This window comes from Lepus europaeus, chromosome 3 (assembly GCF_033115175.1).
Source record: "Lepus europaeus isolate LE1 chromosome 3, mLepTim1.pri, whole genome shotgun sequence".
Classification (NCBI taxonomy): domain Eukaryota; kingdom Metazoa; phylum Chordata; class Mammalia; order Lagomorpha; family Leporidae; genus Lepus; species Lepus europaeus.
In genome coordinates, this window is record NC_084829.1 from 41,818,018 (window position 1) to 41,844,110 (window position 26,093).

Consider the following 26,093-nt stretch of genomic DNA (forward strand, 5'->3'; position numbering starts at 1 on the left):
AGAACAGTTTCCCAACACAGTGATTCTATGAGGGAACTTCAAAAAATTCTTGGACAAATGGAATTAGAAGATAAGTTTATTTGGGTGCAAATATCTTTGAAATCCACTCATTTTTTTAAAAAATTTGTATTTGACAGCTAGAGTTAGACAGTGAGAGAGAGAGATGGAAAGTTCTTCCTTCCGTTGGTTCACCCCCCAAATGGCCGCCACGGCTGGAACTACACTGATCTGAAGCCAGGATCATGGCGCGTCCTCCTGGTCCCCCATGCGGGCACAGGTGCCCAAGCACCTGGGCCATCCTCCACTGCCCTCCCGGGCCACAGCAGAGAGCTGGCCTGGAAGAGGAGCAACCGGGACCAGAACCCAGCGCCCATATAGGATGCCGGCGCCGCAGGTGGAGGATTAACCAAGTGAGCCAGGGTGCCGGCCCCATCCACTCTTTCTTTTTTCATAACGTGTGTTTTCCATGGACTGTTTGGCAATTCCTGGTTTGTTAACTAGGCTGGGTGGATGCTAGGGAGGCCACACACACACAAACACACACACGCACGCCTCCATCTCCTTGTGCTGTCAGCTGGAGGCTCTCAGGGTGGAGGAGCAGCTCCGGGGGCTCAGAGACCAGGAAGGGGACAGGGGACCCTGGGCCGGGGGGGCAGCGCTGGGGGCTGGTATTTAAGACTAAAGAGAGAGCTCAGAGCACACACCTGTTTTCTGGGCAAAGCCCCCAGAACAGAGAAATAATGCATTTCCTCCCCAAATTTCCTTCTGCTAGCTTTACTGGCCAGTAATTACCTAGCAAATTAGAGAATCCACCAGGACCCCAATTAGGTACCTGAGGACATAATTGGTCCCTAATTAGAAAAAGTTGTCAAATGGGAACAATTATCTTTGTTCTTTCATTTCCTCCCCTCCTCCAGCTCAGTCGCTCTGCCTGCCCTCGCGCACTGGCTGGCCCGTGGCGGTGGGAAGGGCGCTGAGCTGGGAGGCATCCACCAAGTGGCCCTTGGAGAGTCTGTTCTAGACGGCAGGCGAGGGTCTGTCTCCTCGTTCGCTCCGTGTCTCTTGGCCTGGCACCCACAAAGGCTGCGAATGGTGGGTGGGCTGCCCTGGGTCCAGTGGCGGCGCCACGTCTCCACTGGGCACACAGGAGGGCATTTCTACGCCTGGTCAGAGCCAGCCCAGAGCCGGGCACAGGAGACCAGGCAGGAGACAGCACCCCTGCCAGCGCCTGTGCGGCTCTGAAGTCGGGGATCGAGGAAAGCTCCACGGAGCACTGGTGTGGGCTCTGGGAACTCGAGTGAAGGGAAGCCAGCAGCAACCAGGGCAGAGGCTGCAACGGGGCAGCCCAGGCAGGTCTGGCCGAATGATCACGGCACACAGGAAGAAGCCAAAGCCGAGGCCGGGGGTGGGATCAACCTTGCCGGGGCCACCCAGGAGCGGGGGCTGCATCCCATGGGGCCCTGGAGCACTGGCCTGCTGACAGCTTTCTGCAAGTGGAAGTGGGAGTTGGGAGGGTGGCGGAAGGAGACCTCACACAGGGAGGTCCCCAAACAGCTCTGGATGTGGGCGGGGCTTTAGGGGTACACCAAACCAACTGTCTCTCCCTATGTCAGAATCATGTCCTAAAGGAATTATCCACAGGGCCAAGACACCACCTGTGACACCCACATCCCACGTCAGAGCGCTGGTTCAAGTCCCAGCTGCTCCATTTCCGATCTAGCTTCCTTCTAAGGCACCTGGGAGACAGCAGAAGACGGCCCAAGTGCTGGGGCCCCTGCACCCACATGGGAGACCTAGATGGAGTGGCTCAGCCCTATCTGTTGTGGTCATTTAGGGAGTGAAACCAGCAGATGGAAGACCTCTCTCTCTCTCTCTCTCTCTCTCTGTCACTCTGCCTTCAAATAAATATTTTTTTAAATTACCAAATTAATGATTTTTTTAAAATTACCAATGATATGCTCAGTGATATTGATCATGGAGTACAGGAGCAGGGAAAGAAGCCAGGTACAGCAGACCACGCGTGTGTGACCCCACATCTGAGAAATGCGTAGGTCACAGGCAGCTCTTCAGAGAGAGGGAGCAGATTAGCGGCTGCCAGGGGTGGGGGTCCGGGGTGGGCGTGGGCTGGGGAGGAGCCGCAAGTGGGTCCATGCTTCCTTTCTGGGGTGACAAGATGCTCTAAAACTCGATGTCGGGGGGCGGGGGGGTCATGTGGCTCTGGAACTGGACTTGAAACCACCGCAGCGCACTCCTGTGATGGGTGAACTTTGCTGTTGGCCATGACAGCTTCAATAAAAGCGCTAAGCAGGCAGGGGGTGCCTGCGTACCTAGGAAAGTGGCCTCTGTCCATCACCAGCAACGGTTGCAGATCCCAGCAGGAAATGCTGCCGCCCTGCGACTGGAGGACCCCACGTGCAGAGGGAGCTGGCTGGGAGCTGACAGGTCAGCTGACAGGTCCCCAGTGCATCCATGCAGGTGCCCTCCTACCGCCCGCCATGCCGGCAGGAGGGGAAAGAAGTAGCCCCCTGACGGGTCGAATAACAGCGGGAGGTGAGGGGCCCCGGATGGGGGCGGAGGAGACAGGAGGAAGCAGAAAGCAGCAGCTAGGGAGGCTTTGCCAAGGCCGGGGCCAGGAGCACAGCCAGAGCGCAAAGCCCCACCCAGCTCCCTCCAGTCCTTATGTTGTCCCAGGGCTGGGAGCCCAGGAGTCCCAGGAGAAGAGGAGCTTCCTGGCGGCCAGCCCTGGGGGTGCCTCATCTTGGTTACACCTCACCACAGCTGTGTCCATTCATTCACTCCACAGACACTTGTGGAGCACTGGGGACCGAGCAGCAAAGCCCCCACCTGCAGGGAGCCTCCGTCCCCAGGTGGGAGGCAGGCTACAGGCAAGGATGTCCCGATGACATGGTGTGCCCACCCCCAGGGGGCCTGTGACAGGAGGGCCGGGCGCTATTTCATACACGGGACCGCAGAAGGTGCCTGAGACACAGGGGCGTTTGGGCAGAGGCGTGCATGAGCGAGGTGGGGAGCCTCACGGACGTCGGGGAAAGGGAGCGACGCACACACAGAGAACAGCCCGGGCGGACCCTGAGGATCTCGCGTGTGAGGAGCGTTTGCTTGCCTGGCTTGGACGTCTCGGGGTCTCCCGGGGCCGAGTTGCAGCTCTGGCACTTACCAGGCTGTGTGACCTGTAGTGCGTCACTTAGCTCCCTCACCTCCCGAGGGAGGAGCAGCGGGAAGCCTACCCCAGGAGCAGATGTAGGGAATTTGGTGCTCACTCTGGGTGGGTGTGCGAACCTTGGCCATGGGGGAGAGCTCCCAGGGCCCCTCAAAGTCCCCATAACCGGGGTCAGCTATAGGGGATGGGAGGCTGGAAGAGGGCGGAAGTGAGTCACGGATCCTTAGTGCAGAGGCAGGACCCAGCCTCTTGTCTGTCCCTCTCAGCCAAAGTGTCCCCATCTGTCCTTTATCAAAAGGAATTCACTGACTTGAAGGAGTGACATCGCTGGCCCTACAAGGTTTTAATCACAGGACTCAAAGAGTGCTTTGCTTCTCCAATAGATAAGAACTTTGATGACCAGTGCTGTCCTGGGGTGGTTGGCGTAGGAAGTTCCAGCTCTGAGCACAATGTAGCTGCCACCTTCATGTAACCCCCAGGCCAACTGGAGCCCAGGCGGCCACCATAAATTCCCTTCAGAGCACAACATTACCGACCAATCAAAGGGAGGTCACAGGTACCACTGACCAACCAGGGACTTGGACATGAGCCCATCACACATCTCAGCCCCAACTTCAGTCTGTAAGAATCTTCACCCCTCCTTGCTCCGTGCTTTGCAATAAACACCCGCTTTCTTCCACCACCCCGACGTCAGTGAGTGGATCCAGGTTTGGGGGTTCCACAGCCACACCTCCAGCTGGTTTGGGGTGCTGTTCGGGAACAACCCCGGACCCGGCGGAGGCACATGAGGAAGTGGGGCTCTCTCACACCCTTGTCCCACCTTGCATCTGCCTGCCCACACCCCCACCTTCCATTCCAGAAGCTTCCAGCATGAGGGTCTTCCAGGCTTCTCCGAAGAAGAGATCAATTAAACCTTGACCGACACAGCGCTAATTAACTTCTTAATTACGCGGAACCACATGATTACCCACGCAGCTGACGCTAACTTCATTCGGAAGCAGTCTCCTCTCCCCGCCACCCTCTTGCAGCCAAGACACCCGAGAGGCCTGGAACAGTTCAAGAAAGTCCCCTGGGACGCCCTGCACTGCCCTGTCTGAGACTAAGTGCCCCCACCTTGGAGCCGGGTCCTGCTTCCAGACCCTTGGCGAAATCAGGAGCGCTGTGTGCTCTGGGCCTGGGACTTCCGCCTCCCCCGGGGTGAGGGGCCCAGGGCTGGCCCACTTGGGAGAGTGACAGGGAGCTGCCTTCACCATAGCCCCCCCAAGCTTCCAACACAACGGGCTTTTGCCCAAGGGAGGAGGCAGAGCTCGGGAGGTTTGCAGGGAAGGTGAGGGATGGAACCAGACCCAAAACAGCTCCGACTCCACGGCCATGCTGCCCCTAGCACAGCCTTGCTGCCCCTGTGGAATCCCCAGGTCCCTCAGGGCTGGACATGGGGACCAGGGCTGGGCAGGGGACTTCTATGGAGCCACTGGCCCCCAGTAAGGAGCCGAACCTCTCTGCAGCACCAGGGGAGGGCCCTGTGGGAAGGCTGCCTGGGTTCCGATCTCAACTCTGCCCCTCCTGGCTGTGAACGCCGGGCCAGTGATCACTCCCTCTGTGTCTCCTCTGCAAGGCGGAGGGGATAAGAATGCCCCGTGGGCTCGTCCTGGGGATCAGGTGAGCTAGTGCGTGAAAGGGGCACAGGGGAGCGAGTCAGCTGCCTGGGATGGAAGCTATCCACACGCAAGCCAGCGTCTGTCCACACGCAAGCCAGCATCTGTGGTTTTGTGTCCCGCACTCCTCTCCCATCCCTCAGGGTTTCCTCTTCTCCCTTTGTCCCTGGGGCCACTCCTGCTTCCTTGTCTCCTAGAGATTCTTCCCCCAGAGGTGAGCCCTCCCTGTCCCCCCTCAGCCTCCCTGTGCGTCCTCCCGGAGGTGGGACAGGAGGGGACTGTTGCTGCTGACACCCGGGGTCACCATGAATCTTGCTTCTCCCCAGCTGGTCCCAATGGTCACCTGGTGTCCTGGAGTAGTTGTTAATGGTGCCGCCTTTACTGTCACAGTCTCCGGTCTGGACCACGGGCGACAGAATCCCTCACCGGCTCTCACACACGTTCACTCTCTCACACGAATGCACTCACAAATTCTCACGCACTCACACACAGACACTGACACAGTCTCTTACACTCACACACGCGCTCTCACAAAGTCTCCCATGCACGCTCTCACCCTACCACGAGCCCGGTGCTGTGGTGGCTTCGATCCACAGCAACCCTGGGGAATCCATCCATAGCCAGGGGAGCTGGGCTGTTGTCTTAGCCAAAGAGGAACAGACAAGGGCACGAGGCGGCATGGGAGGGGGGCTCCCCTGGGTTCCAGCCCTGGAAAGGGGGGAAAAGGGATGTGAGTGTCCCATGAGCCCATGCCCCCTCTCCCCTGCCCCTCTTGCCCCTCCCTGGCTGGCCAGGAGTGCTACAGGGCAGGAGCTGTGTGGGGTGAGCCGAGCGTGTCTGTTTGCTGAGTGCTGGCAACAGCACCAGGGGTGGGAACAGCCTGTGCCCAGATGTTGAGTGGTGGGGGCAACCATGATTTCCCGGGCAGTGGTGAGCGGAGTGACTTGTCAGGTTGCAGGGACGGACCCTGGGGTGGAGCTGCTGTGTGTGTGTGTATGGGGGAAGGGCAGACACTTCTGCCCCCTCGCTGCCCCCTCCCCTGCCTCACACCTCCCTCTGCAGAGAGCCAGAACGGATCTGCAGGGCCGAATAGCCCAGAGCAGCATGGCCGCCCCCTGCCCAGACTGGGCCAGGCCTGGCTCTTGGTGGAGGGACTCAGGGAGCGGCAGATGCCCAGCCCTAGCCCCAGCCCCTGCCCAAGCACGCCCTGGATCAGTGCCAGCCTCCCTCCCCTCAAGGTCGCTGATGTCACTGCCAGAGACAGCAATGAGGTCAGCGCCCCCGCCCATCCAGAGGCCGCCCCCACTGGGATCTGGAGAGGGTGATAGTGGTGCACAAGAGAGCTGGGGGGGGGGGGCATTCCTGGCACATGCCTCCTAACCCTTGTTTCCTAGCCAGGCCCTTCCAGGCTAGGACAAGCCACAAGCCTGCGTTCCTTTGTCTTCAGCTGTAATGTGGACGTGACAGTAGCCACTGCCTGGGGCTCACTGGGAAAGTTCATGCTAAGTGCTCAGCACAGGGCCTGGCGCACACGGGCACTCAGTGAGTGGTGGCTGCGGTTCTTCAAGGCCCAGTCCAAAGCCTTCCGCCCCCAGGACCACCCCAAACCCTTCTCAGTGCTCATCACACGCTGAGATGCATATTTTGTCTCGGATACATGCAGGGTCTCCAAAAAGTTCACGGAAAATGTAGGTTACGAGAAAACTAGGCATAGATTCCAAAATTTTTTGCCCCCAAATAAGCTCATCTCCTAGTGAGTCCTCTTGCACACCCTGCTCCACATCTTTTGGGGCTTCCTGTAGGTGCTTTGCCTCTGCTGGCTCACTCCACCCTCATAGCACCCTAAAGAGACAGGCACACTGCGTTTACCCCTCTTCTAAGGAGGAGGCAAATAATCACAGAGAGGGCCAGTGCCATGGCTCACTTGGCTGGTCCTCCACCTGCGGCGCCAGCACCCCAGGGTTCTAGTCCCAGTTGGGGTACCGGGTACTAGTCTCGGTTGCTCCTCTTACAGCTCGGTTGCTCCTCTTACAGCTCTCTGCTGTGGCCCAGGAGGGCAGTGGAAGATGGCCCAAGTGCTTGGGTCCCTGCACCCGCATGGGAGACCAGGAGGAAGCACCTGGCTCCTGGCTTCGGATTGGCGCAGCGCCAGCCGTGGCAGCCATCTGGTGGGTGAACCAATGGAAGGAAAACCTTTCTCTCTGTCTCTCTCTCTCACTGTCTAACTCTGCCTGACAAAAAAAAAAAAACCATGAAGAGGTTAAGTAACATGTCCAAGGTCACACAGCAAATAAAGTGATCGCGGCGGACCAAGAAACAGGCTGTAAAACTCCAAAGGCCACACTTTGACCTCTGCTGTGACCAGGGGGCAGGAGGAAGATACAAGTGCCCCCGGGCCTTGTAGGGCCCCGCATTTCTCCAGCACACGGTGTGGGGATCTTCACAGCGTGTGAAGGGCACGTGCCCCTGTGGCATGGGTGCAGGACTTCGCACATGCTCAGTGCGTGCACAGGTGTGCCATGGGTGTGTGTACCAGTATGTGACTCTGCAGGGTTGGGGGGCAGGCGCGGCACGCTCCTTTGTGTGGCTCTCCTTCTGCCTTGGCAACAGTGACGCACAGCCAGGGAAGGGGACCGGGATTATCTCAGAGACAGAGATGGCAAAGCCTGAAGGGGGGCCTGCAGGGTGGCACCGCGGGTTAAGGCCGGCATCCCATATCCGCGCGCACATTCAAGTCCCTGCTAATGTATACCAGGGAAAGCAGCGGATGATGGGCCCAGTACTTAGGGTCCCTTCCACCCACGGGGAGACCCAGATGGAGTTCCCGGCTCCTGGCCCAAGCCTCTGCCATTTGGGGAGTGACCCAGCAGATGGAAGAATCTCTCTGTGTCACTCCCTCTCTGCCACTCTGCCTTTCAAGTAAATCAAATAAATCTTTATTTAAAAAAAAAAAAAAACCACAGGAGAGACCACATGCCCAGTTCTCCGCTGCCCAGGGCTTCCTCCTGCATGCACACTGAGCCCTGGGTGTTGGGAGAGGCAGACTTGGGGCCCCAGCATGTCCACATACACACACGCCTGAGTGTGCAAGGTTCCTTTGCACGTATGTCAGCAGCACGGGGCCCTGGGGGATGCACGTGGGTGTGTGGGTTCGTGTGCTGTGAGCTGTAAGTGCACGCAGACATTGGAGGAAGCGTGGGGGTGAGGGATGGCAAAGGAAGTCAGACCCGAAGCCCAGTCCCGCCTCTGGCACAGCCTGACTGTGTGACCCAGGACAAGCTGCCCAGCCTCTGCTCGTAAAATGAGACTAAGGAGATGGCTGTGGGAAGCCAGTCCGGGAGTAGCACGCAGAGACACGAGGTGCACCCCAGAGGTCAGGGTGCGGTCTGGTAGTGATCCGTGTGCCCGTAGCTGTGCGTGTCCGGGGAGTGGGGCATCCACAGGGTGTGGAGGTGGATGGGGGCCTTCATGGGGGGGCATGGATGCACCTGCATGTTCTCCCACGCGCTGCATGCACGCTGGGGTGGGGGCTAGGCTGGGCCCCAGACCCTCGTTCTGGGTGGGGCTGGGGCGGGGGGCATCTCTGGCTGTCAGCCCCGCGGTGGGTGGGGGCGTCCCTGCCGGCGGGGATGCAGCCCCTGCTCCCCCACCAGGCCTGCCAAAATACAGAGAGACAGGGTGTAATTACCGGCACTTACCGCGGCCATTACCCGCCTCGCCGCGGCGCGTGACACACGACCCGTCAGCGCGGCGCTCGCACCATTAAGGGGCCTCATTAGCATCCCGGCTCAGAAGCAAAATTGCCCTCACTGCTCATTTCAAGATGTCATCAATTTTAATTTGGGCCCAAAGATAGTACAGCGGGAAGGCCCTCCCGGCCGCCGTGCTTGGAGAGGAGAGGGTGGGGGAGGGGTGGGGAGAAGCCAGGGGCTGGGGGGCGCTGAGGAAGAAGAGGGGGGTCTCCCCGGGCACCCCCTTGGGAGGGACAAGGGATTGAGGGCATAACCAGGAGCGGATGGGGGAGGATGTCCTGGCCCACCCCATCCAGGGTTGGCAGGAGGCTGAGATGCCAGCAGCCGCATGGTGAACCACGGGCAGATCTTCCCCCAGATTACTCCTTTGGTTCCCACAGCAACCTTGGGAAGCAATCCCTCTGTCTAGTTGGGGAAACTGAGGCAGAGAGCAGCTCCCTCACACAGTGAGCCATGGCTGAGCCCATGTTGAAGTTCAGATCTTGGGGTGGATGCTAAAACAACCAATACCGCTGGGGACACCCACATCCCACACGGGAGTATCGGGGTTCGAGTCCTGGCTCCACTTCCGATTCCAGCAGCCTGCTAATGTATACCCTGGGCAGCAGCAGGTGGTGGCTCAAGGCCTCGGGTCCCTGCCACACACATGGGAGATGCGGATGGAGTTTGCTTGTGGCTTTGTCCTGGCCCAGCCCCAGCCTTTGACCAGTGTTTGGGGAGTGAACCAGCCCATGGAAGATCTCTCTCCTTTGTCTCTGTGTCTCTGCCATTCAAAAAAAAAAAAAAAAAAAAAAAAAAAAAAAAACCACACACACACACTTAAACCTTTTTTCTTTTTATGATAAATACTAGGCTGTTTGGCTTTGCTGTCCTAGAACCTGTGTCCTTGTGGAATGTCTCCCAGTGCACATTCCTGGGTCCTGGTGGGTGGGAGCAGAGGGGGCCGCCCTGCTGGCCCCATCTACTCACAGCCATTCCCACTGCACCCTCATCTGCAGGTACCTGGGACGGACCACCGCTCTCGCTCTCCACACCTCCTCCCTGTCTCTGGCAGCCTGGTCCCCCACGACTGGCCCGGCTGAATGTCACCTAAACCCATACTGACTCATCACCGCGCGCTTCCGTCTCTGTCTCACCTGTGCCCCATGCCTGGGCACTAGCTCTGGCCACACACCCAGCATGGGGCCAACTCAGAGTGGCGCTCAGGGTCTTCAGCCCCGCCAGCCTCCCTGCCCCCAGGAAGGAAAGAAAGCCAGGGGGTCTCCCCACCCCAGACTTCGACACAGCTGGGGCTCAGCACGGTGGGGGGGAAGGGGCTCAGAAGGGCTATTTCAGTCTGTCCCCTGCCACCCAGGAGAGAGAGTGTTGCACACGTGTGTGGAATGACTATTCGAATGAGTTTGAGGGGACTGCAAAAAGTTCACAAAAAATAGGATGAAAAGGTATGTTTACTTTGGTGCAAAATTTTTGCAATCCCCTCATATGAGGTTCTTCAGAAAGTTCATGGAAAATGCATAGTATGAGAAAATCATACATGGATTTCAATGATTTTTTTTTGCACCAAAATAAAGTGATCTTATCCCGTTTTTCCACGGGCTTTTTGAAGTCCCCTCATATGGGGACAAATGGGCACACAGCATCTCCCAGGCTGCATCCAGTTCCCTCCTGGGACAGGAGCTTTGGCTGTTCTCCATTAGGGCCCTGCCGCCCCTGCGCGCCGCCCCACTCTGGGCATCTCCGTTTCACAGAGCCGGCAGCCCCCATGAGAGAGGGCAAACTTCAGGAGCTGCTCCCGGGGTCTCTGGAGGAGAGGCGATGATTTCCCAGAAGGCCTGGTCCAGAGCGGGGAGGGGGGCGCCCTTCTGTCCCCCACATTGCCAGGCCGTCCTGATGCTCCATGGGGCTCAGGCACGACCTCCATGTCCAGGCTCTTGCCATCCGAGGCCTGGCCGGGGCGGGGGTGGCCCAGGCTGAGGGCAAGGGCCCCTGCCAACCACTGCACCTGCCCTCTGCCCGCTGCTGGCCGTCAGCCCCAGCCGGGGTGAGGAGAAGAAAGGCCCCCATCTCCAACCCGGCGACAGGGTCCTCGCTGGCGGCTGCCGCCGCGACGCTGCTCCCCGGCCTCACAGAAGACAGATCGCTCCCTTAATCACTCAGGAAAAGAACCCCAAGCCGATATAATATTATAATTAATTAATTCACTAAAAAGGTATTAAATTTCTCTCCCCCCCCCCGTGGATATTATCTGAATTCATTGACCTTTAGAAAAATCACCCTCTAATTGTAACCAGGTCCAAAAGCATTTGCAGCCCCGTCCCTTTTACATTAATAATATCTTCCAGGACTCGGCTCTGGCTGCTTAAATATTGTATAAATTCCACTGCCCCCCTCGGAAAAAGGAGAGCAAAGAAAGAAGATGAGGCTGGAGGAGCCTTGGGGGGGGGGGGGTGCTGCACTCTGAGAGGTGGGGCTGAGGTGCGTGGAGGGGGCTCTCTCCAACTGCCCTGGCTGAAGACTAGCAGGTGCACTGCCAGGGTGAGCTCCTGGCAGGCTGTGTGTCTGGGGATCAGACGCCAGTGGACAGTAGGCTCTTGTCCAAGCTAATGGTTTCAATTAGTCAATCTCTTGACTTTAAAGACTGTGGGTGATGGAATCGTGGGCAACTCCACATGGGGGGTTCTTAGGCCATGTGGGCCGTTCTTGGGTCCTGCTCCCCGCTCGTGGGCTGAGACGGGGTGCATATGTCTGGAAACCCAGAGCTTCCTAGCACCAAGGAGGCAGGCACTGGGCACAGGCAGGGAGAGGAGCCGCCCCCAAGGATAGCGGACAGTGGCCCGAGGGGGGGGGGGGTCGGGTCTGCATCCTGCGCCCTCCCCACCTCCACTCCGCCAGCACCCCTGGCTCCGGCTCGAGGGGCCCCATGGGACCTGAGAGCTGCAGCTGCTGGCCTCCCCTACCTAGCTGGGACCCCTTACTCAGACCCCTCTCCCACAGGACACTAAGTTCATTCATGATCAAGGCCGAAGCGGTTTCCTGTTCCTACTCCTGCCCGCCCACCTTGCCGCCCGGCCTTTTTCAAAAGCGCTCTCCTTTTGGAAAAGGAGACCTAGCGGCCGCAAAGGTGTCCTCACCAAATGAGGAGCACAAATGGAGAAGGGGGCTCCTGGCTGTGCCAGCCGCAATGGGGAGCCGCCTGCCCGGCTCCCTTCCTGCCACCGTGAGGGTCGCATGCGCCAGCCCCGGAGGCAGGAACGCTTCCCGTGACTTGTTGAAACGCTGGAGGCGGCACGTGGGCCCACCCCAGCAGACCAGCAGCACTACAGGACCCCCAGGTAGGGTGGAGACTCCCGAACCCCGCTCCCCGCCCCGGCAGGCGGCTGCTAGGTCCCGGCTGGGAGCGCCCCCTTGTGGACAGAGCCCCATCCACATTCTCAGTGGAGTCCACGGCGCCTACGCCCGGGCCGCAGTCCCCAGGTTAGCAGTCGGGAGGCTAGCAGCGGTCTTTAGGGGTTGCGGTGGGAAGTAGACAGGACGAAGAAGCCCAAGTGGGAAAGCAGAGCTCTCTCAGCCGCCCGCAGGACCAGCCTTACCTGCAAGGCCGCCCAAGCCCGGATCATCAGGTGTCCCCAGCTAGAGTCCAGGGCTTGCCCCAAGAGGGACCTAGAGGGAGGGAGTGTTCCCCAGGGCAGTGGGCTGGACCTGGGGTGAACCAGCAGGAGGCACTAGCGCCAGGGCTGGCTCGAGCTCCGCAAGGTCATCCACGCCCCATCTGACCTTGAGGCTAATCCTGCTGCCCAGCCAGCCCAGACGTGCGGCCTCCTCGCCCTCTCCCCTCGCACATTAATTGCTCCGGCGTTGATTTGATCTCGTTCTGCACAGAGGAAATTGCCCTCTTAGCCATTTTCATCCTGGAATTTTTTTTTAATTAGCCCCCTTCAGCACCTCAGCCAGTGAGGGGGACGCTGTTTGGGTAGCGCAGGGGCAGCTGGCTGGAGCCCGACGAGCCCTCTCCTCCCTCCCACAGCCCATCGCGGGTAACGTCCTGGGTCGCAGGCGCCCGGGCAGACGTCTGGGAGCTGCAGCCCAGGAGCAAAGGAACTGCCGCGGCCTCTCCCCAGACCCAGGGAGGACGCTCCGCCGTCGCTCGGCAGGATGCCGCCGAGCAGCTGCTGGGGACGGAAGGCTCCGCCTGGCAGCGACTCCTGCCCCGCATCACCCGACTACCGCGTCTCAGGCCACAGCCGCGGGAACCCGGACGGTGGCGTGGCCGCAGCGCCACCTCGTGGCCGCGCGCAGGGATCGTGCCCCGGGCGGCACCCAGACCTGCTGGGCCCGCAGCTTCCCAGGCCGTGGGCCCCAGGCCTGGGGTTTGCTCCCTCTCTGCGGCCCCCTCCCGGTGCAGCGGAGCCGCAAGGGGCCGCTGGGCAGAATCCCACCCCCCCAGGTACATCAGCCCTGGACCCACTGCACAGAGACAGGCCACGCGGGTACAAAGCACAGTGTTTACTAAAGGCACAAAGTGGGAAGTCGGGAGGGGGCTGCTCTCCCAGCAGAGACCCCGCACTCTCACCTGGACCCCGCCTGCCCTCTCCTCCAACCACCCCCACCCTCACACCACCAGGTGGAGAGCTGTTAGCACCAAAGGGGGGTGGGAGCCCCACCTGTGGGAGGGGAGTGTGCAGGGATGGCAAGGTGTTGCTTCCAGAACCCACGGTGCCCACTGTCTTTCACAGGGGTGGGGTGCAGGTTCGGCACTGCCTCTCCCCTCCGCTCCTCCATCCCCTCCCTTCCCCACATGGCCCCTCCCGCAGCGGGCTGTTCCGGTCCAGTTCCACCAACAGGGCTGCCCCTGGCGGGTGGGGCACTGAGGCAGGTGGGGGCTTCTCCTGACCCCACAGGCTGCCAGGCAGGCACTAAGTCCAAACAGGGGGCCAGCAGGGAGGCGTGGGGCGGGGCAGGTGGCTACTTCACACGCAGGTGCACCCTGGAGGGGGAGGGGGCCCAGCCCTCCCCGCCCCAGGCTGCCCCTGTTCCCTGCACAGGGGCAGGCAGCGTCACAGCACCTCGCCCTCCTCCATGCTGAAGCTGCTCCGCCGGCTGCTGGCCTTGGAGGCCTCAGGGGACATGGTGGAGAAGAGGGGGTCGGAAGCCAGGGGGAGCAGGGAGTCGTCCAAGAGCATGAAGTCCAGATCCTTCTTGGACAGGCTGGGGAACGGGGAGCCGTGCTCCGGCCCCAGGGGCTCGGGGTAGCCCGGGGGCCCCTCGTCACCCCCGCCCCCGAAGCTCAGGCCGTGGCTGAAGTCCAGTTGGTGGAACGGGGACTGCGGCTGGGCGGGCGGGGGCAGCGGGGCCTGGGGGGGCAGCGCCGGTAGCGTCTCGGGGTCAGGGACCTCGGCCCCCAGCATCAGCGTCTCCCCTGGGCCCTCTTCGCTGGGCAGCTCCTGCTTCACCACCTGCTGGGCCAGCTCAGCCATGTTCATGCCGGACGGGGAGGTGGTGGGCAGGCCGTGCACCCGGGCCTGCATCTCCAACTCCTGCAGAGGGCGCAGACAGAGGGCTGGGGGCTTGCGCCGGGGGCACCGTCCTTGGGCCCGGGCCACGACACGTGCCTCTCCCCTTGGGGCACCCAGGACCGCAGAATGTCTCAGCGGGCATGGGGCAGCTCTAGAATCGAGAGCGGCGGTTTCTCCAAGTGCAAGTCGCAACTCATTAGTGGGTTGTGAAACCACTGTACTGAGTCCCTCTGCCTTTCTAATTGAAATAGACTTGTCTAGACTAGACCGGAATAGAAACGCTCAGATCGCATGGCAGCCATTACTGCTGAGTGTTCTTCACCGTGAGCTGGACATGCAGCTGCCCTCCCTACCATGAAAGACAGAGAGGTTTAAAAGCTGTGGGCCAGAGGCCGGCGCTATGTGTGGTGGCTAAGCCTCCACCTGCAGCGCTGACATCCCACATGGGCATAGGAGTCCCGGCCAATCCACTTCCAATCCAGCATCCCTGAGGATGGCCTGGGAAAGCAGTAGAGGATGGCCCAGGTGCTTGGACCCCTGCACCCGAGTGGGAGACCTGGAAGAAGCTCCCGGCTTTGGGTCGGTCCAGCTCTGGCTGTTGTGGCCATCTGGGGAGTGAACCAGCCGATGGAAGACCTCTCTCTCTCTCTCTGTCTCTCCCTCTCTCTCAAGTAAATAAATCTTTGAAAACAAAACAAAAGCTGCGAGCCAACTGTCCTTTGTGCAGGGGGCCAGCCTCAGCGCCGAAGACCCCAGGAAGCCCACGAGCAGGGACCGGACCTCACGGCTGCAGCCGACAGGGGTGTTCTGCGGTTTGCCCACTGCGGCGATTCCTCACTCCTCGGCTTCTAGGCACATAGTAGGCTTGCACTTTCCTGCCCCTTAAGCAGGAAACCTTAAGCGTTAGTGTCCCGCAGATGGGAGCCCCAGTGAGCAGATGTGCCGTGGGGCAGCTTAAGAGGGATCTGCGGCTTTCAGAGCCGGGTCCAGCTGTGCCTGTCCATCATCCCGGGTCTAGCCACCACCTGCTGCTCAAAGGTGCTGGGGCTGGCTTGCCCCCAAGTGGAAGGACACCTGCTCCTCCCTCACGGCTTCGCCGTTCTCATCTCCCACTCAAGACGCGCAAGTAGCAGCCCTGGGGTCAAGGGTCAGAGCTCCCCGGGAAGTCAAGTTCAGGGCCAGACCTGGATGCGGAGCCAGAGCTGCTTGTTGGTCATCTCCAGGCGCCGGGAGTGGTTCTCCAGCTCCCGGGACTTCTGCAGGTCCTTCTGCATCCTCCGGATGTAGTCCACGGACGCCTTGAGGATGGTGCCCTTGTTCCAGCGCACGTCTCTGCGGCGGCAGCCAGGCAGCGTCAGGCACGCACTCAGGGGCACAGCCGCACCCCTGCCAATGCTCTGCTCTCGGCCTCTCAGACTGGAGGGGGCAGCTGGGGCTGCACAGAGCGCCAGTGCCCGGCGCCAAGCAGGCTGGTCTTTCCCAAGACCCCGTTCCTGCCACCCCTGCCCGTGCCTACCCTGGGCCCTCAACCACTTGGCTTCTCTCCACCAGCCCAAGGCCCTGCGTGTGTGCCCCTTCCTCCTGGAGGGCTCCCCCTGCCCCGCCAGGAGCTCCCCTGGTCCCACCCCAGCGCCCAGCCCCCCAGCCTGCTCACAGGTCGTTGGCTTTGGGGATCAGCATTCCCAGCTCCTTGATGCGGTCATTGATGTTGAACCTGCGTCTCCTTTCAACTAAAGGCAACAGATAGGGAGGAGGCCATCAGAGGCGTGGGGACCCCACCTGCAGGGGGCGCCCAGCCCAGGGAGGGCAGCCCGGCGGTTAGAGGGGCTGGGATTTCTCTAGGGTGCAGGCCAGGCTGTCGGCACAGCAAAGGCACCTGGGGCAAAACCCCTCCGCAACGTCTCATGGAGCTCCCTCCCGGGGGCCGGGCTCCACGCCCTACAGCCGGACCGGGTGTGGCTTCCAGGAGAGCCCCTCTCTCTCCTCCTCCAGGATAAAGAACCCACCCACAAGCCGCGCCAATGGGAGCGCTCCGGGCCTCTGCCCAAGGAACAGCCGGCGGCAGGGGAGCCCGGCTGGGATGGCGCAGGCCGGGAGGGGCTCTGTAGCCCGCCCAGGTGGAGCGGGCGAGGCGGGGAGAGGCAGCAGGGCAGGACTCACTCAAGTTGTGATTGTCTTTCTTCTGCCGCTCCTTGGCCAGGGCCCGGCTCTCAGCATCTGCAGCCGGGGCAGAGGACAGACGGCAACTGAGGGGGGGGGGGGGAGGGAAGGAGGGAGAGGGATGGGACGCGGGGCAGAGGGAGGCAGCCGGTTACCTGTGAGCTCTCGCTTCTGGGTCAGGTCTGCGGGGCACGAGCTGCTGGTGACGCCCACCAGGGAGGCCGTGACCTGGGGGTCACTGCTGTACACGTTCAGGTGGCTGCTGGACAGCGGGAGCTGTGGGGCGAGGCCGGGGGAGGGAGGAGCAGCCGGTGAGCAGCCCCCTCGCCACGGGGAGCCCCCCGCAGGGCGCATGGTCCCAGGCAAGGACCTCGCAGTTCAGGTCTGCCCAGAGCCCCAGCCCATGAGAAGCAGGAGAGTGGCTTAGGGAGCGCCGGGATAGGATGAGGCCGAGGCATGCCTGGAGCCACAGGGAGGGGCGGCTATCTACCTGCCGTTTGGGAAAGGCTTCCCCCGAGGGTGTGGGGCTGAGTCCGGAGCAGAGAGGGCAAGAAAGGTGCCCCCTCCCCCACAGTGGCAAATTCCCTCCTTAGCTGGATAAAAACTCAGTTCTAAGGGCGCCCGGCGCGCGCAGTCTTCGCAACCACAAACCATGGCTAACCTCTTTGCTTCGAATAAAGCACCCTGTCTCTGTTGAGGTCGGTCTCTGTCTCCTTTTTCCGTCTCTCCTCTCTGGGGGTACGAAAGGCCAGGACCCTGTGCTATGCCACACCTAACAGGCAGGGCCCGTGGCACTCGAAGCCGGTGGAGACCGCAGGGGCCCAACAGGGGCAGGTAGGAGCTCTGGAAAAGTCCCCAGCTCCTCTGCAGTGCAAACACAGGCCCTTCCCGCCACCACTGCCAACCGCCAGCGAGTACGTGGGAACCAGCCAAGGACGAAACTACGTCGCCCTCCCTTGCTGCCCCTGCGAGCCGCAGCGGTGTGTGCAACTGGCCCTGGCCGGTTCCTGCTGAGCCACCAGGGCAGTGGGGGCTGAGGATGGACTGGCTCCCCAGCGCAGGCGCCGGCGACTTTCCCTCCCTCGGTGGCAGGGACTGGGGTCAGGATGGGGTGACAGGAGCAGCAGGAGTGTGCAGCCGAGGTTCAAGACGCACCCCAAGAAGGCGGCAGGCCCCAGCAGTTCCTCTGGCTCCAGGGGACACTGGCGCCCCGAGCAGAGCTCCTGCAGTGCTGTGGGCAGGTGGCTTCTCCCCACGGCTGAGTAAACGGGCTCACAATGGTGAGGGGACTCCCCCAGGGTCATGGCAAAAGCCAGAAGCCTCAGGATTCCCAGGGCAGCTGCCTCTCACCCCTGCCTGCAGACCCAGACTGCAGCCGTGCGGCCAGGAAGCGGCCAGGCAGAGGGGTCCTGTAGCTAGGGATAAGGCCAGCCCCTCGAGGGACACAGGTCTGTGCCTGCGGGCCCTGGACTTGGCAGAAGAGGGGCCCCCGGATCCCCAGAGGAGCTCACCAGCTCCAGGTCTTCCTGAGGACACACTGCTCTCCCCGCCTCCTCCCTGTCCCCACCAGGAAGCCTTCCGAGACTGCCACAGCCACCTGGCTCATATCACGCATGCAGGCTGAGGCACGGCCTTCTCGAGCCCTAACTCTGCTGGGCCCTGGGCCCCGGCCCATCTCTGCAAAGACAGCAGCCCCGGCCAGTGAGGAGCCATCTCCAGCTCTCCCCAGGCGCAGGGCTGCTGGGGGTCCTCGGCCTCACCCCCAGGGGCAGTACCGTGTTGGGCATCTGCATCTCAGGGTTGATGTAGCCCAAGACGTCGTCCAGACGCATGATGTTGTCGATGACATCGTCAAACTGCAAGACAGGAAGTCCACCTGGGGGCGGCGCACCCGCAGCGGGGCAGGCAGGGCAGGCGGAGGGGCGCCGGGCAGCCAGTGACCCTCTGGGGCCCGGGAGCCACCTTGTCCAGCCTGCTCGTCTGGGGGGGTCCTCTTTTCCTCCCAACAGAGCTCTCCAAAGTAGGGAGGTGTGTCCCTCCTCAGTCAGGGGCTCCCTGGGGACGGGGCTGTGTCTCCCCCCCTCAGACTGGGCTCCCCGAGGGTGGGGCTGTGTCTCCCCCCACAGACTGGGACCCCCGAAGGCAGCACCCCCCACCCTGCTAGTGTCAGGAGCCTGGCATGTGGCGCCCCCTGCTCACCTCCTTCTCCGGGTTGGAGCTGATGTGCAGCATGGCCATGGGGCTGTTGGGGGCGCTGTTGCCAGCTGAGGTGGACAGCACGTGTCCTGGCCGCACCCCAGGGGAGGCGGCAGGTGGGGGCTTCGGGGAGCCCTGGGCAGGGCTGATGTGGGCAGCGAACTTGTTCCCGTAGGTCTCGGACAGGTACTCGCGCACCTTCTGGTGTTGGGACTGTTGCAGGTGGTAGGAGGTGGGGTTCTCCAGGTAGGACTGCACCTGGGAGGCAGGGAGGGCAGCGGCTCTAGGGGGAGGCTGGCACCAGTGCGGGCAGCGGGGGCGGGGGCGGGCCCTACCTTCAGCACCTCCCCGGGCACAGGCGGCGGCGACTGGAAGTGGACGGGGGTGTTGATGGCCGGCGTGGGCGGGGCCGCCAGCTGCTGCTGCTGCTGCTGCTGCTGCATGTAGTGCATGACGGCCTGCTGCTGCATGCGCTCCCGCTGCTCCTCCTGCTGCGCCTGCTCCCGCATCAGCTGCATGCGCAGCCCGATGCGCGACGCCATGGCGGCTGCTGGCACTCGCTCCCTGTGGGCCAGACGGGCAGGTGCATGAGGGAGAGACCCGGACAAGCGCTGGTGCGGGCGGGGAATGGATGTGCCCATGGCCACAGAGCAAGGCGCCAAGTCAGGCTCCCTGGGTCCGGCCTGCAGCTCCAGGCTCCCTTCCTGGTCAGTGCCCGCAGTCGGCCCCCCATGCTCGCGTTCAGCCTCTGTGACCCCAAATCCAGCCAGGTCTGCCCCCGCCCCCCATATGCACCCAGGCTGCACCGCGTCGCTCCTGGGTTCCCAAGGGGCCTCCTCACGTTCAGACTCCCTCCTCCTGTCTTGCTCCATGACACTTGACTCAACGGTTGCTACACGCATTCTGTTAAAACCTAAGCCAGTCTTGGCCCTCTCTCTGCTCAGAACTCTCCATGGCTCCCACTTCCCAGGAAAAGCTGACGTCCTCCCGTTTCCCGACCTGCCCCCAGCACACGCTCCCCTTTGATCCTGGCTCCCCCTACTCTCTGCCCGGTTCTCTCCGCTCTGGCCACACCTGCCAGCCTCAGGGCCTTTGCGTGTGCAGCTCCCCCTGCCGGGAACACTGTTTCCCCAGAGACCTTCATGGCTCACCCCTTCACTTCTTCCACGTCCATCCTATCAAAATCGCCAACCTCCCATCCCCCGGCTCGCACCCTCCTTATGCCCCCATCCTCTAATTTTTCTCCATGCCACTTATCACCTTGTAAAATAGTATACATTTTGCTTGTGGCCTCTTTCTTACTGGAAGCAAGCTGCCCTGAGGGCTGGCATTTTGTCTGTCTGGCTCACTGCAGCACCTCCAGCCTCCGGCCCAGGGCCCGGGACGTCACCCACTGAGATGAGCGAGTGAGCGTAGCGGGTATGACTTATGACCCGGCCCTGGGGAGCCCAGCGTCGCCCCTGAGTCTAGAAAAGGAGAAAGGCGGATCCATGGGCGCCAGCCCTGGTCTCGCATAGGCCTCGGTGGGACAGGCGGGATCTAGGCCCCTGCCCGGTCGGGAGGGTGGGAGGGCAGGAGAGAATGTCACTAGCCCACTGCGTGACCAGGGGAAAGTCCCGTCCCCCTGCCCCAAGCCGCCGTCTTCCCATGCACAAAAATGCAAGGGCCGGACCCTGTGACTTCTAAGGTCCTCCCCGGGGGGTGAGGCTGTCTGAAAGGTGAGGTCTGGCAGGGGCTGGAGGGCCCCTCATCGTGGAGACAGTAGGACTCCGAGGCTGAGCGAGGGCCTGCCCGCAGGACGGCAGTGGGCTGGGATCCTGGTTCTGCCACTTCTTCCCTGGGTGAACTGGGCAAGTCACTCAACCTCTCTGCGCCCCGGTGTCCACTTCAGAAGGCTGGTGAGCGCACGACACAAACCTAACTTGCCTTGCTCTGCGCACAGCACCCGCAGGTGAGCCGCGGACAGCCCCAAGCCGGGCAGGGGGCGCCGACGCGGGCAGAGCAGCGGCCAGAGCCAGGTGCCGAGCTCCTAGGACAGCCCCAGACCTCCGGGGGTGGCAAAGCAGCCATGTTCTGGCGATGCCAGACGCCGCACTGAATGAGCACGGGCAGAACGCACCGGCAACCGTTCGGTGAGGATTGCAGGCCGAGGAGATGACAACAATATGGATGGATCTGAGCATTTGCAGGGGTCAGGCACCGGCCCCTAGAGGTAGCCAGGGTTCCTAGGACACGAGGCACTGGGAGGCTAAGTGGCCTGTGGAGGGGACAGAGCTTAGACGCCATCCAAGCCCAGGTGGGGAGGGTTGGGTCTCCACAGAGCTGGGAAGGCGCCCCAGGAGGTCTCTCTGCCCAGCTCCCAGCAGGGCAGTCCCCAGGGAGCAGGGCGCAGTTGCCCCTCTCCCTCCCGCGTGCTGCCACAGGGGCGCAGCTGCAACCCACAGAGAGGTGGCCCTGTCTGCCACCCCCACGGCCACCACACACACTGGCCCTACAGACCTGCAGCTGCCCCCCCACTGCCTCGCAGCTGCATCCCACACACCCAGGGCACCCCTGGGGACAATCTGGCTTCAGTTGGCCCTGGTTGGGGGAGGGGCTGGCCAGGGCCTGGCAGTGCCGGCACAGGGAAGGCCGGGGGAGAACGAGCCCCTTGTTTCTCTGACAAAGGCCTGGGAGCCTGGCCTGGCCCAGGCTAGAGCTGGCTTTGCCGTGAGCGAACCTACGTCAGGCCCTGCTCAGTCTTTAACTGGCTCTGCTGGCCTCAGTTCTCTCATCTGTAAAATGGACGCAGGACTCCTGCCCATCACCCAGGCCAGATCTGTGGGCCCCCTGGGAGAGGATGTCAGAACCATGTGCACAGCGAGGGGTCTGTAGCAGTGTTGGCCCCGGGGCCTCCAGGGGAGGGTGGCCCAGGTGACAGAGCAGAGGGAGGAGGCTGCCTGGGGGACACTCGGCCCCGCTGCCCTGCCTGGTGGCTCTGAGTGTGGTCTGGGTGGAAATGGGGAGAAGGGAGGGACTTGTAGGGATGTGAGGGCAGAGCCGCTGGGCATGCTCATCCCCCAGCCTCGGCTCCCTGTGCACCTGCTCACTCACAAAGCCCAAGAACTGCATCTCGCCAGAAGAACTGAGAAGAGGGACAGGGGAAAGGCAGACTGCTGAAGGGCGCCCCCCACACCCGGCCTGCCTGAGCCACCATGCCTGGCAGGGGTGCCCCAGACCCTACCCCCCACCCCCAGAAATACCCTGCTCCTGGAGCCGGGGTCGGAGGCCCTGCAGACCTCCTGCCCTCCCCGCCCTGCCCTGCCCCTCCAAGCCCTCAGGACCCAGCAGCTGCCCCCCAGTGCTGCTCACTGGAGCTGGTCAGCTGACCACACCTCTGCCCAACCTGAGTCTGACTCCCAGTTTAGCTGAGCTTCCCAGGCCAACAGCCTCTGCCCCTGCCCGCTGCATGACTTTGGAGAGCCGCTCACCCTGTCTGTGCCTCCCCCTCCCGCCCTGTATAATGGAGCCAGTCATGGACCTGCCCCGCAGGGCCACTGTGAGAGGTGGAGGAGCCCCTGGGGCTTGTGTCCCTGGTGTGGGCCTCCCATCAGTCATTTACACCTTAGTGTGAACTAGCGAGTCTCCCCGGAGAGCGAGCCCCCTCGCTGGACTTCACAAGGGAGCGGCAAGGGGAACCAGGACCCCAGGACAGAAAAGTCTGAGACCGAGGAGGGGAGTCTCAAAGATAGAACTGGGAGAAAGAAACTGCAGAACGAAATGCACAGCGCGAGTCTGTTCAGGCGGGAAGTGGACGTGGGTGTGGAGAAGCTGAGAGGGCTCGCAGCGCCAGGAGCTCCAGACTCGCTGAGTGCCCGCCAGGGTCCCCCGGCTGCTCGGCGAGCTTTCCAGATCCAGGATGGCATTCCTTCTCCCGATCGCCTGGGATCCGAGAGCTCTGCATTTGGGGTTTTGTTGGATTTGGGAATATTTGCTTCCACAAGCATATAATGAGATATCTTGGGCATGGGACTCAGGTCTAAAACTCATTTCTGTTCCAGATACAGCCCCTGTGCACACAGGCTGAAGGCAATTGTATAGAACATTGTTAACAATTCCGTACAGGAAGCAAAGCTCCGTAGTGTGGAATTTTCCACCTGTGGCTGCGCGTTGCCACTCCGAAAGTTGCAGGTTTGGAAGCGTTCGGATTTTTAGATGATCGGCGCTCACCTGTATCCACTCGTTCTTCACCCCAGCCCTAAGGGTGGGCAGCTCTACTGCCCCTGTTTCTCAGGGAGGAGACGCCTTGCCCAGAGGCATCACCAGCTGGTTAAGCAGCAGAATGGAGATCTGAGCCAGGCACTGGGCTCACAGCCTCCACGCTCGGCTATTCTGGGCTCCCCGGGTACCCCAGAGTGGGGGCGGGGAAGGCCACAGAGGGGTCTCCATGGCTTCCCTCCCACGCATGCGGCACTCAACTCACAGTGGGGACGGGGGCCTCCTTTACTACAGGGGAGAGAGGAGGGGTTGTCAGGGCCCCAACCTGCTCCCCATCATGTCCAAAGCTGGGGCTCCCCTACCCTGCTGCGTTCAGCGCCTGTTGGGCCAGCCAGGGACCCTGGGTGAGGACTGAGTGGCTCTCTGCAGCCTGCAGCAGCCCCACGCCCGCTGGAAACGCAGGCCAGGCCCCGGGGTCCAGCTGTTCCCGCTGCAGCCCTGGCCCGGAGCCTTCGGAGGGGTGGGTCTTCCTGCAGGGCCCCTCCCGGTGCTCTCGGCAGAGCCAGCTCCATTCCATGGCTGTGGGGCCTGTGCTGTCCTGGCGACTTTGCCCCTTCAAAAACGGGAGCAAACCTGGCTTCGGTCTGGCCAAGCCTTGTGATTGTGGCCATTTGGGGGAATGAACCAGCGGACAGAAGATTCTCTCTCTCTTTCCCTCTCTCTAACTCTGTCTTTCAAATAAATAAATGTTTAAAACAAACAAACAACAACCACCAAAATACGCAGCCAGCATTGTGGTTCAGCGGGTTAAGGCACTGCATACGTGCATCTGTTCAAGTCCCAGCCGCCCCACTTCCCTACCAGCTCTCCACCAGTGCACCTGGGAAAGCAGCTCTCCACTAGTGCACCTGGGAAAGCAGTGGAAGACGGCCCAAGTGCTTGGGCCCCCGCACCCATGTGGGAGACCTGGAAGATGCTCCTGGCTCCTGGCTTCAATCTGGCCCAGCACTGGCTATTGGGGCCATTTGAGGACTGAACCAGTGGATGGAAGATTTCTTTCTCTCTTGCTCTTTCTCTCTTTCTCTCCCTCTCTGTATCTCTGCCTTTCAAATAGGTAAAATAAAATAAGAATTTAAAAAACTGGAGCAAGAAATTGGAAACACACAGACCGCATGCCCCAGCCCCTCCACTCCCACTCCTCTGCCCCACAGGGAAGCACCTGAGCATTCAGCACAGGGAGGGGCGGGGGAGCAGCCTGGACCGCTCACAGCAGCCCAGCCCGGAAGCCGCTCCCTCAAAAGACAAGAGGGGAAAGAGGCTGTGGTTCACCCGCACAGCAGGAAGGTACCCAGCAAAACAGCGAACCAACATACTCACACATGCACACTCACACATGCGGCTCTCACAGGTGGACACCACAGGTGCACGGCACCATCTGTGGGTGTAAAGTTCACAAATGGGCAACACGAACCTACTGCACTAGAAGCCCGGATCCTGGCTGCCCTTGGGGGAGCGCCTGGGAGGGGTTGCAGGCGGCTGGGCGGGCGCAGGAGGCTGGAGTGGCCTGTACCTTGACATGGGTGCTAGTGACAAGAGTGTGTCTTGCTTATGGCAATCCGCTCAGCTGCCCACTTCTTTATTTATTTTTTTTTTAAAGATTTATTTATTTATTTGAAAGTCAAAGTTACACAGAGAGAGGAGAGGCAGAGAGAAAGAGGTCTTCCATCCGCTGGTTCACTCTTCAGTTGGCCGCAATGGCCGGAGCTGCGACAATCCGAAGCCAGAAGCCAGGAGCTTCTTCCGGGTCTCCCACGTGGGTGCAGAGGCCCAAGGAGTTGGGCCATCTTCTACTGCTTTCCCAGGCCACAGCAGAGAGCTGGATGGGAAGCAGAGCAGCCAGGTCTCAAACCCGTGCTCATATGGAATGCCAGCACTTCAGGCCAGGGTGTTAACCCACTGTGCCACAGTGCCGGCCGCAGCTGCTCACTTCTCATCACTGTATGTGTCTTGTCCTTTCATCAAAAAGGTCAGATAAAAATGAGGAAACTATACATAGCTGAAGAGCTAACAGGGCAGGCACCGTGGCGCAGCAGGGCCTGGGTTGGGGTCCCGGTCACTTTGTACTGTATCCGAACCAGCTCCCTGCTAATGGGCCTGGGAAGGTGACAAAAGATGGCCCAAGTGCTTAGGCCCCTGCACCCACGTGGGAGACCTGGATGGAGCTCCTCACTCCTGGCTTTGGCCTGGCCCAGCTCCTGTTGCTGGGGAGCATTTGGGGGAATGAATCCACGGATGGAAGATCTCTCTCTTTTTGTCTCCCTCTCTGTCACTCTGCCTTTCAAATAAATCTTTAAAAAAAAATTAAAAAGTTAAGCAAATTATCTTCAACAACACCTTCCCCCCATGCAGTGTCCCCATGATTTTGAGACATTTTTGGTGCCAGGCACCTTAACATAACTACCAGCACATACCCTGGTACAATCTCTTTGAAAAAGCAATTTGGCAAAAAGTGTCAAAGCCTTAAAAAATATTCACTAGCCCAAGGAAGGAATCCTAATGCAGAAAAGGTGTTTATATATTAGATGCCCTTCACGTTATATGGAGAAAAATAAAAATAATGCCAACAGAATTGCAAACAATAGAATAGGATAGGTAAATAAGTTACAGTGTACCCCACCTGGTCCAGGACTCTGTTTGCAACACAGAGCGTGGGAAGGTGTCAAGTGAATAAAAGTAAGCCATGATGAGGGGGTGGGCAGGCGCTATGGCACAGCGGGTTCAAGTCTTGGCTGCTCCACTTCTGATCCAGCTCTCGGTCATGGCCTGGGAAAGCAGTAGAAGATGGCCCAGGGCTGGTGCTGTGGCACATTGGGTTAAAGCCCTGGCCTGAAGTGCTGGCATCCCATATGGGCGCCAGTTCTAGTCCCGGCTTCTCCACTTCCAGTCCAGCTCTGTGCTATGGCCTGGGAAAGCAGTAGAGAATGGCCCAAGCCCTTGGGCCCTTGCACCCATGTGGGAGACCCAGAAGAAGCTCCTGGCTCCTGGCTTCAGATCGGAGCAGCTCTGTCCATTGCAAGCCATCTGGGGAGTGAACCAGTGGCTGGAGGACCTCTCTCTCTACCTCTCTCTGTAACTCTGTTTTTCGAATAAATAAAATAAATCTTTAGGAAAAAAGAAGAAGAAGAAGATGGCCCAAGTCCTATGGGACCCTGCACTCACGTGGGAGACATGGAAGAAACTCCTGGCTCCTGACTTAGGATCAGCCCAGCTCCAGCTGTAGCAGCCATCTGGGGAGTTAACCAGTAGATGGAAGACTCTCTCTCTGTTTCTCTCTGCCTCTCCTCTCTTTCTGTAATTCTGCCTTTCAAATAAATCAATTAATCTTTAAAAAAAAAAGTAGCACACCAAATTGAACAGAAAATCTAATCACTACGTAAGATCA

General features: G+C 60.7%; 1 protein-coding gene across 2 annotated transcripts in view; it reads right to left on the reverse strand.

The window, feature by feature from the left end:
• Window positions 1-13,074: 13,074 nt before the first annotated feature.
• The window catches only part of TFEB (transcription factor EB), a 48,244-nt gene continuing 35,225 nt past the window's right edge, over window positions 13,075-26,093 (reverse strand). For both annotated transcript variants that reach the window (XM_062186086.1, XM_062186084.1), the window contains exons 2-9: window positions 18,790-19,018; window positions 18,458-18,712; window positions 18,034-18,114; window positions 16,414-16,534; window positions 16,259-16,315; window positions 15,753-15,828; window positions 15,283-15,430; window positions 13,075-14,119 (exon numbers count right to left, since the gene is read on the reverse strand). In XM_062186086.1, coding sequence (XP_062042070.1) covers window positions 13,640-14,119; window positions 15,283-15,430; window positions 15,753-15,828; window positions 16,259-16,315; window positions 16,414-16,534; window positions 18,034-18,114; window positions 18,458-18,712; window positions 18,790-18,996 — 1,425 coding nt within the window. In that variant the 5' untranslated portion in view covers window positions 18,997-19,018 and the 3' untranslated portion in view covers window positions 13,075-13,639. The remainder of the gene's footprint in view (window positions 14,120-15,282; window positions 15,431-15,752; window positions 15,829-16,258; window positions 16,316-16,413; window positions 16,535-18,033; window positions 18,115-18,457; window positions 18,713-18,789; window positions 19,019-26,093) is intronic.